The sequence below is a fragment of the Liolophura sinensis genome, chromosome 7 (assembly GCF_032854445.1).
Source record: "Liolophura sinensis isolate JHLJ2023 chromosome 7, CUHK_Ljap_v2, whole genome shotgun sequence".
Taxonomy (NCBI): Eukaryota; Metazoa; Mollusca; class Polyplacophora; order Chitonida; family Chitonidae; genus Liolophura; species Liolophura sinensis.
In genome coordinates this window covers 23,610,171-23,627,978 of record NC_088301.1, presented here as the reverse complement: position 1 = coordinate 23,627,978, position 17,808 = coordinate 23,610,171, and the positions used below count along the sequence as shown (strand labels likewise).

At 38.2% G+C, this 17,808-nt stretch overlaps 1 protein-coding gene across 1 annotated transcript in view; it reads right to left on the bottom strand.

The window, feature by feature from the left end:
• LOC135471439 (perlucin-like protein) overlaps positions 1-17,257 on the bottom strand; it is a 29,757-nt gene extending 12,500 nt beyond the window's left edge. The window contains exon 1 of the mRNA XM_064750684.1: positions 17,159-17,257. Coding sequence (XP_064606754.1) covers positions 17,159-17,255 — 97 coding nt within the window. The 5' untranslated portion in view covers positions 17,256-17,257. The remainder of the gene's footprint in view (positions 1-17,158) is intronic.
• Positions 17,258-17,808: the final 551 nt, after the last annotated feature.

The following is a 17,808-nucleotide window of genomic DNA, read 5'->3' as shown; positions in this document are numbered from 1 at the left end:
GTAAATTAATATAACTGCATCTAGAGGCTAAGAGACGAATTTAAGTGATAATCATCATGTAATGGCGTTACGTTAAACGATGGTTGCTGTGCTATCAGTGAACAGTGTGTCTTCACGGTATCACTACGGGTCAGGGCATTGTGGCTACAATGCTGGTTTGGTTGTGTCAAAACTGGTTTGACAGACAAATCTGTTGTGTGTGTGAAATTGTAGCAATGGTGATTCTTTAGTGAAAGAGGGATCATATATTTCCTAATAGACTGCAATCTGCAGAACTGATGCTTCCCAATTTGCATGATGTGTGTGTTTGTGATTCTTTTCGTCGAAACAGACATTCATATACCAGCTGTAAACCATACCATAATTAAAGATGTACAGCATACAGCATAGAGAGTTAAACCAGCCTCGATGACACTGTGTTGTCTTTCAACTATTTGTGCTCATAACTGTCATCTAATCCCACTTCACAAGGGATGAGGGGCTGTATGTACACACTCAATATTGCACAATATCGCCATGTTTGACATACATGTATGAACAGTTGCAATCAAAGCACAACTAAGATAAACATACAGAGATCGTAAATGGCACACGATTTGAATAGTGATTAAATGGTTAATATTCTTGTGGTCTTTTTTCTTTAACCTAATTCTGTTTAAGCCCTGATGCTACTGTTTATGCATATACATGAACAGTTAGAATGAAACCCTTACTGAGGTGAACTGAAGAGAGGCTCTGTTTCACATGTTACGTGTGACCATTAGCCAGCCATCACACTGTCGTTGCTGCTCTGGTTTTACTCTCTGTGCTGTACGTCTTTAATTATATAGCAACAATCGCGTTTCCAACACCATTAAAACTTCAGATGTCAATGGCTCAGAAAGCATACAATCGTCTTTCACCAGGTTTACTCGGTATGTGGGAAAGTTTACGGTTGGAACTGCTGTGTTATCGCCGCTGTTGAGTGTCTCGCGGTCAAACAGGTCAGCTCCTTCAATCCTCGATCGTCTCATAAATCGTCATATAGCCAGCCATCTTCCCTGACAATCCGACTTAAGAATATTGTTATCGATCCTTCTTTAATGCTGCGCTGTGTATGTATTAATTCCTAACATTGTGGGGCGTGGGTCGGAAATGGGAAGTGTGTGGCCACACAGAGCGGACAGACGGGAAATCAATGTGGGTACTTCCGGGTCGTGTTATAGGGGTAATTGGGAGCGACATGGCATTCCGGGATTTCTTCTTTTCGGTGTGTTGACAAGATCCTTTTCCCACATGATATATATGTTAAGAAAAAAAAAATACCCACTTCAGTATTCGCTCTAAGTCTGGCCACGTTTGTAATTAGAGGGTAATAAAAAATTTCCTATCTGTTTGCAAATGAGCAAAGCAGGAGCTTCTATTCAGCCACGCACGCGGCTTTGCGATATTATCTTGTCGGTCATAGCCTATAGACAAACGTCCCCATTGAGCTCGAAGACATTCCAACATCTTCCACTCAAAATAGCTTCCATATCTTTTCCAGACTGAGGATGTTGTCCATCGACATTTTATATGCAAATGCCATCTATATTATCAGCCACCCCCGGGGAATACACTGACCCAGTGACATCTCGAGTCGAGCAGATTATGTAAGTCTAAGTGGCTGATACTGAAAACGGTTGGAAACCTAGACATTCAACGTCTATAAGAACACGCTTCTGCAATATGAAAGACTTATAGAAGAAAGCGTAAAACCAGAGCATCGATGACAGTGTGATAGGTGGCAAATGGCTACACGTAACCGGTGTAATACGGCCTCTTCTCAATTTACCTCAGTTAGGGTATTATTTCATAACTGTTCATGTAAATGCTTAAATAGTCGCCCTCTAGAAGTGCAGTGTTACCAAAGTACAAACCTAGGCGTCGCAACAGACTTTCACACGTCAACTGTCAACCACGGTGGATGTTCCACGCCAATTTGCAAAGCAGCGCTGAACACAAGCCACTAAAAATTAAGAGGTACACAAAGCCTAACGTGGCATCAACAAGAAGACGTAGTTATGCCAATATTTGTTTTGAAAATTGCTAACAAGTTATTCTCTTGCATTGTTATCACATTTGTATTTATGCGCATAACAGTGAAGAAAACTCTCCCGAGGGCGTTGGAATCATTACGATAAGTGCCATTTTGTGTACAGATCCCCCCCCCCCACCACCCGAGATTCAGGAGAAGACGTGCCTTGAAAGAAGCTTTTGTATGGATGATTTCCATATTGAATTTCTCCCCGTTTTCGGCTTAGTGATGTAAGAAGGCTTGCTTTAGCGCAGGAATTGTATTACGAGAGCTGTCCATCACTTAATGTGTCGAGATGTCCGCGGCATATTAAAGCATCTGGGACAGTTCTATCCCTGTATATACCAGTGCCATTGTATCCATAGGCTTCAGTTCAATACTTCGAGGAATAACTCAATCCTGCTCTCAGACTTAATGCTTTTTGCGGTCTTTTCCATGTAGACCAAGTAAGAATATCCTCCAGACAAATTCAGGTTTATCAACAAATCTATCTGGAGATCATTTACAAATAAAACTTTCTCCAGGAGTGACTGTTCAGACAAGATGTTCATGTATACGAGGAAGCTCATTTTATTTGTTAAAAACTGGAATTATACAGAAAATAACAAAGACGATGTGATATAAAGCAGAGCAGCGACAACACCGATACAGTTGTCATCTGTATGGTCGTACAGGCAATATTAAAAGACTGCAGCATAGAGAGTAAAACCAGAGCAGTCACCATAGCGTGATACATAGAAATGATAAATGGTCACACTTGAACGATGAAATACGGCCTCTTGTCAGTTCGCCTCAATGAGGGTTTTATTCTAACTGTTCATGCATATGCTTAAATGGTAGCAACCTACACGCCCATTAGCATCATGGCTTAAATGGAATTAGGTAAAAAAAAATATATATATATATATATGTATATATTTGACGTGATTGGTCTAGAATTACTCAAAATGCTGTGTTGTCATCACATTTAGTATACAAACACATTAAAACACTGCGAAGAAACCTGGCCGTGGGGATGCATAGCCTAACAGCAGAATCCCAGTTTGTGCAAGAATACAATATAAAAAGACTAACAAGATACGTGGCCATTTGATATTTTTAATTCAGCCACACATTCATCATAGGAATATCAAAACTGTGTATAATTCCTCACAGCCGAGAGCTAGGAGCTGTATATTCGTCAACTTGAATTAGATCACCGCGTTGGATACATGAATAGTGGCAGTGAAATCTTAATTGTGATACATATTTTGATCAGCGACAGCACAGTCTGAATATAGATTTCATTCATTCTCCTTGCGGGTTTCCCTGATCAGTGAAAACTGTTGACTACTTTTTTTTGCATGAATGCATTAAAGACAAAGATCACTCTTAAATGAAGTATAACTCAGATGAAAAACCATTAAAAACTGTCAAGGAGAATAGTTTCTCTAACCGAGTAAAATTGTGTTAAAATGTATGAACGATGAAATGTAACGTTTAATGTGTTTTAGGTAGTAAAAATCTTATGTGACCTAACTGGTCCCATTGTGGTGAGAAAACGCTATTATAGAATAAAATATTCAAATGAATTTTACTAGGTTAAAGAAATTGTAAAAAAATAAATTCAAGCTATTTTCCTGGACAGTTTTTAATGGTCTTTCATCTGAAACATACTTAATTTTAGTATTTTTCTTTTCCTTTAATGTCTTACTTTACATACTTACTTTGTTCTTCGTTATTTTGTATTGGACATTGGTCTCACAACGATCATTGTGGTTGAGAATTGGTATATGAATGTCTTTTTGAACGACTATACGGATGGTGATTGGTATGCGAATGTCTGTTTGGGCGTAAACCTATACATGTGCCAACACAAATGCAATATGACAAAACTGTAATTACAAGATATGGTACATACTTAGCATACAACATGTCAGAAGGGCTATTATTACTTCTACACATTGCAAAACTATACACAACGACGTCCAAATTCTGGACTTTCTGGCACTTACTCTAAGGAAATCCAACCTTCTAAACGATCACGATATGGCTTACATTTACCAGACAAGTCATCCAACCTGGCTCAGTATGGGTATTACTTGACATACAGGATGATAGAAGCTACCAAACAATTCTTCGCGTGAAAGCAAAAGAACCTTGTCAGAGTATAGAGTCATTGAGAAGCCCAGGCTTTTATGCGGATTGACCTTACCAGCACATAATGGATGGAGTTCTATATCCCCGCGGATATTTTGCCTACGGGTAAACGAATCTGGTCTTACCAAAATATCATGCAATCAAACTGATTGATGAAAACCATGCCCTCAAAATCCCCGAGGGCCACAAAATGACGTTGTATAGGCTGTAAGGCTTAAGCTGCTATAGAAAATCACAAAACAGATAGTGTTTGTCCTTAATTTACTTAAAAGCATACGTTCCTATTTTCTTTACTGATAGCTATCTTACTGGGTGCCAAAGCGGATTTGTGACTTGAGGGTATAGATCCTTTTTTGAAACCAATTTACATTTTTTCCTTTATGCTCCAAAGGCTGAAATGTAAACTGTACTATCGATGTTGTTTTTTGGAAAGTCCCACTTATGTAATACGATAAAGGGATAGGGACAATGCGTCAGCTATCAAGAATTAGGCGTGGCCATTTGTCAACTATTATGCTCCAGTCCCTACCCTTGGTTTACCCTCCATGCTGAAATATAAAAAATGTACAACAGTTAATACTGAAGGGTCGGAAAAATAAACATCATGAGTTTACTTTTGCCATATCATGTAATATTCTGATTAATTCCAGGACGCTATCCTGGTTTTATTCTACATGATGTAGTCTTTAATATTATCATCCACTTTACTGTACTCTTGACTGTCGTTTTATAATTCAATATTTTGTAGTATGACTTAAATACAAATCGAAATAAGCAAGAAAAACAAACAATTAACGAGAAAACAAGTCGATATGTTGGACAAAATCGCTATGTGTAAAGCGCTATGCGGAAAACAAGCATTGGGTGCAGGTATCATCAATATTTCGTCCAGTGACAGTTTCGAAACGCGTATGACATTAGCATACCTTATGGAGATTTGTAAGAGCTCTGTTCCGCTGAGTGTTGGTATTTGGTCATCGCGTTTCACCATGTGGAATTAATGCCTTTAGGACCAACAATACGACCCTCGCTTAAAGCTTCTCGAAGACTAATATAGAGGTTCAGGCCTTGCTCTGTCTTGAGCAAACACAGCACGTCAGGTTGCAACCATTCTGTGTTTGTTGTGAGCCATGCAGTTTTCTTTGAGGCACCAAAAATGGCTTTAGTCAGAATTGTCTTTCGGAACAGATCAAAGCACACGAGATAAGGTTCGACAAATAGTCGAAGGGGGATTTTTAGCTGGGTAGCTGATGGATCCAAAGTGTAAGCTGTTTTATGGAAGAAATCTTTTCACGATTGCATATGCGTATATGTATACCTGAACAACAGTTTACATATGTTTATAATGTATTCAGACCTATGGTCTTATGTACTAGATAAACGTATTCACTCTTGTAACTGATGAAAAGCGAACCGTCAGAGAGAAGATATTAGGGGATCTGTCCTCTGGGCGATACCCTATTAGAATTGTGTGGATTATTAGCCGTAATTTTGTGCGCCGGATACAGAGGAAATATTGTTCAAATTTGGCACACGTGTCTGTAGTTGGGTTATAATTAAAACTTTTAATATGAATCCTTTTCATATGTAAGTTAGGCTTTGGCTTGGAAAATTGAAATAGCGCAAAAGTAAGTAAATCGAACAAAAGCATGACCTCCTTGATCTTAGGATTTGATCTTGAAATTTCAAAGAATTATCCCCCGTACAAGTTGTGGTTTTTACGTAATCGCCAAAATACTTTTCAAAATTTAACATGTGGGCTTTGTATAAGACTGTATGAAACTTACGCAAATTTTGATATCTCTAAAAGTTATTGTAAATTCTATCAGATTTTAATGAAACTTACTTACCGTATATGTTTTGCCGTAGAAATTAGTTGACAGTATCAACATGTATACCTCTAGACTTTTATTACCAAATTTTTTCAGAAAATTTGACTCATAAGATTCTGTACAATTCGGGTGTCATTTCTGTGTGTAGACACTCAAAAAATTAATCTGTTATATTTTAACAGCAAATATGTTGTCTGAGTGATGCTAAAATGTAATCTGTTATTATGACAAAATATGCCGTCGTATTCAAAATAACATCCTTTTAGTCGAATAGAATCTTTCTATTGAATTAATAGAACATGCCTGTTGTATTTAACAGAACAATCTGCTGCAACAGCAAATTACATTCTGGCATCACGTAGACAACAGACTTTCTGTTAACACTAACAGATGAAATATTTTTAGTGCACTTAATGTAAATTTTGGATGCTTGAAGGGTGGGCTGAGATTTAAACCCAAACATCATAAACCAGCCATAAAGTTTCCACTTTGCAAAACGCGGTCAAAAAGTGATTGCTGTTAGCATACATCATGACAAGAAATCGTTTATTTCTTTAACAAATAATACTCCCGCGGGTATATCGCATGTACTTCAAGCTGATTGCACAAAACATACGCACAGTTTGTTCCATTTACGGTTTTCTATCCGGCAACTATAAATAAAACAGTGAAATAGAAAGAAACAATTCCCTGCGCTCCCTGGATTCAAAATGTTCCTTTGCGAATTCCCAACACACCCTGGCCCTATACCCCTTATCAACGGGACCACTGTCTTCCTAATCCCTGTGTATAAACCCTGGTTCGATATCTTCCCATCATCGATACCGTGTGTAGGACCTGACAAGCGTGAAATTCGGCTTCAGTAAGCGGATGGAGAATTTTACAATCACATTTCACTGATGAACTCTCTCGCTCTCTGCCCTTATTCATATCATTCACACCGGCTCCCCTGTCCAAACACTTTGTCATGCCGTCCGCGACTCTGACAGATCTGATAAATGATTCAATAAACTTGGCCACTTCAATCTGAACGCTTTGCTGAGACGCGAAGAGAGGGATAGAGAGCAATGTGATATTCTGAACAAACCTCTGGACTGTATAGAGGAAGAAATGAGAAACCTACAACCGAAAACTTTCAAATCAAGTGATGCAATTCCACATACCTTTTTATGCAACCAAACTTCTTCTTCAGGCAAAATATTTAGGACGTACAGTTTTCTCACATGAGTCGTATTGTATGACTATAGATGCAATAAATAACTGCAATAAATTAATAAAGCAGTAACTAATTATATGTACCGTAGATAGGCTTACTACAAATTTAAATATTTCAATACATAGGTTCAAGAATAAAACATTTCATTGAAATGTGTATTTTGTAATTTGCAAACAAACCATTGGCTTAAACTGAAAGATCCCAGATCGTGTAGCAATGAGAGAAAAGGACGAAGCGCCATTTTCCGGACATCGACCAAGTTACCGCAGGCTTCCTGTCCAATTATTATGACTGCCATAAAGAAGGAGATGCTGCAGACAGTAATTGGGTATTTGTGGTCAATCTTTGCCAAATAGACCATAATAATGAGAGATTTGATTGACTTTTCCAGCCCAATTACCGGAGGAATCCCTGCTAGTCTGTACAAATTGTAGATCTTTCATAGAGTCAGGAGACGTGAAGGCACACTATGTCAGAGGTAATAAAGATTTTCCATGATGGCAATGCACCAAAGTTATTTCTGGCCCAGCAATAGTTTTGACCGTGCCTATAAGACATTGCAATGGTATTCCGCTGTAGACTGGTGAATTACCGAATTGTTCCGTATTTGTACCTTAAAGATGTAATTGAGAAGTTCTTTGAAGTTTTATATTTCCATTTTCCTTCCTTTATGCGTTATTTCGTAAGTGTTATAAGTGTCAAGCAGCATGGGGAATTGTTTCCTTCCTTTATTATTTATTTTATTCCATTTTGTTTGTTCTTTTTTCTCTTCCTGGTCGAGAATTTTTCACCTCCACGAAAGTCAACAGATTTACAAGAAACTCTTCAAACCTCATGCATTTTCTCCCCCCCCCCCTCATCTGAATGGCATAATGACAAATTGCAGTATCCACATATACTGTAATATACTGTTTACTGCTCGCCTATAATTTTCATAAATGCAAATGTTATAACTCATATAAAATACAACAAACATTGAGACTAAAAGTGAAACAGTGACGAAAGTGGGATATGTTGCAAATGGTTACACGTGTTACCGGCGAAATCCGGTCTCTTGTGAATTTACCTATGCCAGGGTTTATTCTGACTGTTCATGTATATCATTAAAAAGTAACAACGTGCACCCTAGCTCCACGTAAAATCCAATTCGCAATTCACAATTCTACGTGAAATAATTCAACGGATGTCACTGGTTACTGAACATCCAACAGGTGCAGAGTATACGCATAAAACGATTTTGATCAAGTTTAAAAGACACAAAATGTCTCTCTCTTTATTCACCATATGTATAAGAGGATCAAGCTGTGATTTCGGGATGGATAATCATGAATATTTAATTGCCTTGTGAAATAGTAACGAAAGTTGTAAGGTAGATTTTGAGGGTGATCCATAAATTTTTGAGATATCAGAGCAGAGGTGAACTTACGTTTTTGGAGAAGCAGTATACGAGCGAGTAGTATAGAATGGGTTTTTTGATGTAAACGGTTTCTAATATGGTTTATTATACCGATGTTCCTGGATATTTTCTTAGTTATGTAAGGGATGTGGCAAGTCCATGTTAATTTATCGTTAAAAACAATACCTAGAAATATAAAATCACTCACAAGATTTAAAGTACTACTAAGCATTATGAAACTGGGAGGATTAGCTGGATGGAATTGACGGTAAGGTTTGGTTTGAGCCATTTGAGGACTGATTCGAGTTCCTTTGAAACTATGTGTAATACGTCCTTAGCGCTACTGGACACAAACTGTGTCAATCTTCATCACATGCAAATGATCATATCTAACGTGCAGTTATGTGCTTCTTTTGAAAATCAAGTTCTTTGGAGTAGGTCATTATTGCTAGATGAATTGATTCCCCAAGAGATGCTACACGTATATTGCAAGGGGGAATAAAGGTAAAAAGTTCTATAGCAAGGAATCCTAATGGATTCAAGAAAATTGCAAGCAGACTCGTCCTCTTGAATTCCAAGTGAAAAATTGAAGCGCCATACAGTTACTTGAGGCTCATTAAAAGGGCCATCCAAATATGAAAAGAGCCAAAAAACAGATGGAAAGGAAATGAAATTTATTTCTTGGCAATAAAGTTTTAATTCCTTAGATTTCTCAAAAATATTTTCTCTCGAGAAATTCAATATTGTTTTCACCTTTGGAATTTTAGTGTGTCAAGATTATTCCGTCAAACGTCTCTAAGTTTCTTAAAATGTACAATGAGTACAGTTGTCTTGTGGGTAAATAAGGATGAAATGCCCTGAATTTCTGAGCTCTGTTTTATAATTGCGTCTAATTCTGCCAAAACTCGCGACCTGAGGGCTGCATATTCATCGGGCTGAATAAAATCACCGTGCACTTCGTATATATGAACAGTTGCAGTCAAAGGGTAAATGAGATCCATTTTTGATTAATGACAATTTATATATTAAATATGATTTACGATTTGGGCATTAAATTTACATGAACACCAAGAACATGGGTTTGTACGGCATTAATGAAATGTGAGGTGAATTGGCAAGATGCCGTATTTCACCGTTATGTGTGCCCATTTGCCGTCGCTTCTCTGTTTTTTCTCTCTTTGCTGTATGTCTTAATTATATTAACTCGTACTTTTTACTTGATATACATTCTTAGCTCATTGGTAATTTGTGTTGAACGTTGCTTTGGAAATCGGCCTTGCGATGGTTCATCTGGAACATCCATTGTTATTACCGACGGCTATACAACAAAGAACACAACAGCAATAATAATAACCAACAACTTCTCATATAGCACTGCTCTTCACAAACAAAACGTGCATTAAAAATCAATCACGCAAGGTAGCAGCAATGAGAAGTAGATTTCCTGTGATCAACCATATTGATGCTGCTCTCATATCCTCTTCAGCTGTTGACAACCGCTGACTTTCCAAGAAGTCCCCAAGTAGCTTTCATACACACAAGAGAATTCTAGGCCGTCTGATATATTGTAATTAACATCAATACACACATATTAATATGTATTTTTTTTGCCTAATTCTGCTTAAGCCATGGTGCAAGGGGACGTTTAATTTGCCACTGTTTAAGCTTACAGCTTAGCATAAAAGTCTAACTGATGTAAACTGACAACAGACAGCATTTCACCGGTTAGTTGTGACAATTTGCCAACTATTACATTGTCGTAGCTGCTCTGGTTTTACTCTCTATGTTGCAAGTCTTTTGTATCTGATTAAGACTGTTCTCTGTTCTCTTCGCCAGGCCGCTGTGGCTGTGACATTGGCGATGGGGCATTAAGCCGTAATTCATTCATTCATTCACAATATTTGTCAGGCAACACCAATCCTAGACCATTGTCTGCCAGTCAGTGTGATAATACTACCTTTTCTGACTCGAATGATAAGTGGCATGGATAGGAAGATAGCAGGAAAAATTGTGAAATTGGACAGAGACATTATTGACCCAAAACGATCATTTTGAATGACGGCTGACGTATATTTATTTATTGATTTATTTGATTGGTGAAGTCGTACTCAAGAATATTTCACTTAAACGACGATTTCTTATGGTAGGTGGAAACCAGACATAGCCTGGGGGAAACCCACGACCATCCACGGGATGCTGGAAGACCTTGGCCAGAGAGGAAGCCGGAATGAGCTGAACTCATGGCGACCACATTGGTGAGAGGCTCCTGGGTCATTGCACTCTGCATCTCATACCAAGTATACTGACACACCATTCATATTTCACCTAGCATGATCGAATATTATTTATGTATATCGCTGTCTGAGGCAGTTGGATTTATAAATTAAATTATCATTTTGACATTAATTCCAGGAATCTGAAGATAACCAATATGTCATCCGACAGGAACGACAACCCGTATGTTACCTGACAGGAACGATTATTGTCTGCACATTGCAGATGGCCGTTGGATGAGCTGATGCTATCTATATCTTTATGATATCTATTCCAGGAATCTATCAGTAATCCTAATGTCACCTAGAATGAATGAATACTGCATATATACTACAAAACACCTTCGGGTAAATTGACGCCATCCTTGTAATATCGACTCCAAGTTACTATTAATGTATTTTTTTCTGACAGGAATCACATGATGTCTTTTTTCTGTATAAAAGGCCTGTTATTGCAAGTTTATGAAAGCACAAAATTGCAAAGGTCTGATCATTTGTTCACGCGATGAGATTTGTAGTGGTCTTGCTAAAAAGTGAAAAAGCATGCAAAACGTTTCAAATATAATGAAATAGAGCCTGTTGAGAAAAAAAACGTGCAAAACGTTTAAAATATAATGAAATAGAGCCTGTTGCGAAAAAGAAAATCTAAATCGAGATTTTATTTTAATTACTTATTTTTGTCCTTACAAACTTAACAACAGTTATGCCCTACTGCATTCATTCAGTAATGTCTTTGATTTGAAAGGCTTTGCATGAGTAAAGATGATCCCTATATAGAACAATTGCCTAAGCGGTATTGGTAATTCTAATGGGTATCAGCTCGATTTTATCATCAAATGTGAATGTTGTACGACTTACATCAAGTACTTAAGTAAACCATTCATTAGGAAACGAGCTGTTTTGTTGTTTCTATTTAACAAACTCTGATGGAGTGCGAAGGTACTGTTAAACCACCAACGTTACATCCATATGCCCCTTCATTATAGCCATCAGACGCCCTTTCAAATTGTTTCCACCGCGGTTCCGAAGAAATATCGGTTTTTCCACCGGGTTTGTAGACGGTATAAGAAAGTTCAGTGTGTATGAGATGCTGCCTCTCAGTGGTTGGTTCCTCCCTTATCACCGTGAGAATCGATGTGATTGTCAGTCAGCAGCGGGTACCTGTCTGAAGCTATCCTGCCCAAGCCAAGAGGGACCGGAAATGGAATAGCCGCCAAATAAACAGCCAATCTCTACGCTTGTTTTTTCAGCACCACGACTCAGCAAACATCGTCACACGTCATTCTGTCTTTTTAGCGCAAATCCCTCTCAGTACAAGTCCCGTTGTAATGAAGAGAACGTCCCAGTTCGCTTTGCCCATGCGGAAAGACTTGCCGGAACTAGCCCAATCTCAGTTTGAAACTTCTCGTCGCTATCGTTTTTTGATTGGAATGTTTGAAGGAACGTTCACTTTGCGGACCACTGGGGATGATATTTTTAAACCCTCAAAGATATTGTGACATCGTTTAAAGGAGTTGACCTTAGCGTGTTTAACGACGTGTATGCGTATAAAACTATGGAAATTTTTTTAAAAGATAAGCTCACGAGTTTTACGAAATTGAGCGCCCCATTCATATAGTATTACAATAAAATGTCATTATTCAATCATTAATCATTATCTAAACAGTCATTTAAGACTCGGCAGTTATGTATATTCCTGTACAGTGTGCGTAATTACTGACTATTTCTGTAAATTATTGGTTGCTACCTCGATCGATGCAGATCGATTTTGTGACAAAAAAATACTATTTGAGCTGCTGAATGTGAGGTGATCTCTCAATAACAGCTTTGGGCTTAAGTATCAGATGGGTATAAGCAACACGTTCAATTCACGTGGATAATTAAATCTGTCACACAGCCGACTGTATGGCATGCATATATGAGAAATAGGATACATGAGTTTGTAAACAGATCTTACTATCAGTTTCTAAATGCTGGTGAATTTGTTTTTCTTGATCTCCAGACTCGTTCTACCGTGCAAACGATTTCCGCGTGCATTAAACCCTAAAATGTTGTGGGTACATGTACATGCAGTTAGTTGCGAGGATGACACAAATAAAATGAAGTCAGTTGAGACTCAAAACTCACCGAGACTCGAGCTGTTAATCCCGGCCAGCACAGTCAAGATTACAACCGCAAACAGAACAAAAGTCATTTCGCCCCGGCGAGAAGACATGTACGTATTCCTCGTAGCGCAAAGTACATAACACGAAAATGGATATTTACAAGGCTGAGATTAGTTTTTGAATCTCGGCAGTAATAAGTGGGCGGTAACAAGTGTGCTGATCTTGTTAGCGACTAGTTTGTCTGCTCCCTCATGAATATTCATAACATTTTTTGACAAAAGAGATGTACACTGTTGCTTAGAGGTCTCAGTTCTCCGGAGACTTGGCTAACGGTTGAATATTTGTTGCTTACGCATAACGACAAGTGTTCACCAACTTGGGCCATTCTGGACATTTTCTGTTTTCTCATTTGTAACTTCAATCTGGTCCTTATCTGTTTTGTAATTGCTAAGTCGATATTCATGGCCGTTTTACCGCAATGCCGATCGGATCGCAGACCAGCAGAACATCGCTTAGACGGACTTTTAGGCTGTGCCCTTGCTAAGTTCCATCTGGATATGATCTCTTTTCATTATCAATCTGGGCATGATCTCTTTCCATGATCAATCTAGGCATGAACTTATTTCAATATCAATCTGGGCATGATCCTTTTTCATCATCAATCTGGGCATGATCCCTTTTCATTATCAATCTGGGCTTGATCCCTTTTCATCATCAATCTGGCCATGATCCCTTTTCATTATCAATCTGGCCATGATAATTTCTCATCATCAATCTGGCCATGATTATTTCTCATCATCAGTCTGGACAATATCTCTTTCCATCATCAATCTGGCCATGATCCCTTTTCATTATCAATCTGGGCATGATCCCTTTTCATCATCAATCTGGGCATGATCCCTTTTCATCATCAATCTGGGCATGATCCCTTTTCATTATCAATCTGGCCATGATAATTTCTCATCATCAGTCTGGCCATGATTATTTCTCATCATCAGTCTGGACAATATCTGTTTCCATCATCAATCTGGCCATTATCCCTTTTCATTATCAATCTGGGCACGATCTGTTTTGTCACTCATAACTTCAATCAGGCAATGGTTGTCTTCTCATTGCTAACCTCGATATGGGCATTATCTTTTTCCCAGGGCTGTCTTTATTCTGGAAATCATCTGTTTTTACCATTGCTATTTATATTCTGGACCTATCTGTTATTTATCATTGCAAATCTCAATCTGGACCTGATGTATTCTTTATCATTTTTAACTTCAATCTGGAAATAACCTGTTTTTTTATTATTGGTGATCTCAATCTGGACCTGATCTGTTTTTAACCATTGCTAATTTCCAAAGTTCTACAGCTCATAATTAAATAGACTTTACCAGACATAAAATATTCTTTTTAGTTATAAATGGAAACTAAGTGACCCAAGCAATGAGCGGTGATCAGGCATTTCCTTAGCACTATCCACATCTATTCCTGTAGAATATACATCTGCTAAAACGTGTGAAGCAAAATGCATGTTTTTCTTTCATCTCATCTATGACAAAATTATGAGCAAAAGAAAAGATCTAAGACGAGATTTGAACCCATTGCCTAACAAGATGACGACAGAATATCACAAAGGTATTGTCAGATACCTATTTTAAGATTCTCTCCCTTATCACCGTGAGAATCGATGTGACTGTCAGTCAGCAGTGGGCAACTGTCTGGAGCTATCCTGGCCCCAAAGACGAGGTACCGGAAATGGAATAGCCGTCCGATAAACGGCCAATCTCTACGCTTGTTTTCAGCACCACGACTCAGCAAACACATCACTCTGTCTCTGGAGCGCGAATCCCTCACAGTGCTATTCCCCATATAATGAAGAAAACTTTCCAGTTCGCCTTGCTCCGGCGGAAAGCTTTGCCGGATATGCCTTAATCTCACATTAAACCTTCTGTTGTCTTTGACCGGAGCGTGTAAAGAACCGTTATTATTTTGACCGGATTGACATTGCGGAAAACGACAGATGATATTTAAACCTTAAAAGACACATTTACTGGAGTTAACTTGTGTGTGTTTAACCCAGTACATATTGTGCTCGTGGGTGAGGTATCTTACTCATTATTATTCTGTTAATAATAATGAATGAATATAATAAAACACATGTACAATATAATAAAACACATGTACAATATAATAAAATACATGTATAAGAATATAATGCACGTGTAACAATGTAGCAGGTGAGAATGCTTTTTGTATCTCACGTGATAGTTTTCTCAAAACAGTGAACAGCAAAATCAAAGAGTTAGAACTACAAGATGTTTGTACGTATTTGAAGTAACTGAGCGCCACGTTTTGAAAATTATGATTCTAGAATGATTCTTCTTTATTCTAATGATACTGTCCTTAAACGAAAATACAAACACCTAATTCAAATGAGCAAGCAAAGACGTATATCGATTGTTTGGATAATTTTGCTTACTGCAAAGATGACAACAACGTTTGTCTTAACAAATCCCCAGGAAAATCATTGACTAGGATCACCACGTCTCTCGAGAACTACATCGAGTAGACTTGCAAAAAAACTTATCCCCATGGAAAACATCGGGTGGAGCAACCAGATTTCTCGGGGGCTGCATCGAGTACATTACACTTATTCCACGGGAAGCCCGTCGGATAAATTAAACAATCACGTTTTCGCGAGAACTACATCTAGAAGACTTAGTAATAAACTTATACCCAGAGAAAAACACAGGGTGGAACAACCAGATCTCTTGGGAGCTGCATCAACTAGTCTTACTGTTAAACCTATCCCCCGGGAAAACCATCGGGTATAGACCAACTGCCGCCTGGGAACTACATCGAGTAGGCCACCTACATATATATGATTACACACTGCACGATATCCTAGCTGTGCCCACCAGAATTCCGCAGTATACAACTGCAAATAGTACGAGGAAATACGAAAGCCTCGACGAGAGAGGGATAAACGCTGTTATGTTTCATATAAGCAAATGTGTGTGAAAGTAGACACTTGTCTTTCCACAATACATTCTTTACTCTTTTACTACAGAGTTAAAATGTTCTTAGATAAGTGTAAAGGGTTTCAGGCGGTTTTTGGAACAACAGAGGGTTTCCTGTGCATGCAATCTACTCGAATGAACAATTAAAACCGTTACATGAAATATTATTTTCATAGAGTATATACGGGAAATTATTTGCAAATTGTGTTCACACACTGAACTTATATTTTGGATTTCTCCGTTGCTTTGGTAAGCCTTACTACACATAACTGACCTTTCCCGGTGTCCGTGTAAGCACATGTATATAGCATCTAACGCCTTTGTCAGCGACATTGCATTCCATTAGATTTGTTCCATCAAATTGCTACATAATGAAAGTCTTCTGTGTTTACTGAGCCATTGTTCGCTCTGTGAATAACCCACACCAGTGCACGGCTATTTTATTATGTATGATCGATCCTGTTCCGGAACATTATCCGGGTATCTTCTTCCAACAGAAACGTGAAGTTTGTCAAAACTGATTTGTGATGCGTAAATTTAGTTCATTAAGTATGGTAACGATGTTTGTGGGGGATAATTTTATGACCAGTAATTAAAGAGTTGGCAGTGATGTATATCTCTACAGTGTACGTATAATTACTGAGTATCTCTGTAAATTCATTATTTGCTGCATCCACCGATTAGGTAGTTCACAGTTAAATTTGTTATGAAAAGAAACTGTGACCTGTCCAATTTAAGTTGATCTCTTAATAGCAGCTATGGGTTCAAGAATCAATTGGGTTTAGCAATACGTTCATTTCATATAGATACTTATGTGTCACACAGCTGAATATGTATAGGGCATGTAGAAAAGAATATAGTGCGATACATGTGTTTCCAAATAACTCTTACTATCAGTTTCTAAATGCGCACAAATTTATCTTTATTGATCCTCAGAACAAACCTACTATCAAAACGACTTTCGCCGGCAATAGTTTTGGCGTATCTATGAGGGTAGTAATCTAATGTCCACACCAGCCGTAAAAACCTAAAATTTGGTAAGTACCCGCATTTTGATGCAAGGCTGCAATGCAACATGTGTGTTGGCAAGTAGACATATAAAACATCAACAGATGAGAGCCAAAACTCACCGAGACTCGAGCTGTTAATCCCGGCCAGCACAGTCAAGATTACAACCGCAAACAGAACAATAGTCATTTCGCCCCTGCGTATTGGAGACATGTACATACTTCCTCTAGAACTGGTAGCAAAGGCTTCAGAACAGGAAAATGGATATTTAGAAGGCAGAGATTAGCTTTTGAATCTCGGCCGTAATAAGTGGGCGGTGACAAGTAAGCTGATCTTGTTAACGACTGGTTTGTTTGCTCCCTCATGAATATTCGTAAGTTTTTTTGGCAAAAGCCAAGATGTACACTTTTGCTCATTTATGCCAAGTTGTGCCAAGAATGGACTTTCCCTTTATTCATATACATATGGCCACAACTGTTTCCAAACATGCTCCTTCAAATGTTAACTTTGTATGATCTGTTTTGTCATTTTTGACCTCGGCTGGAACACAATCTGTTGTTTCAATCTGAACATAATCTTCTTTCTCACTGCTGGTGGCAATTCGGACATAATCTTGTCTCATCGTCTACCGTAATGTGGGCATGTTCTGTTTCGTCATTAGTACACTTAACATGGACATATTCTTGTCTCTCATTGCTTCTCGGTATGTTCTCTAACCCCAGTGTGGACATCGCAATGTTTTCTCATTGCCAACATCAGTCCGGACATGACC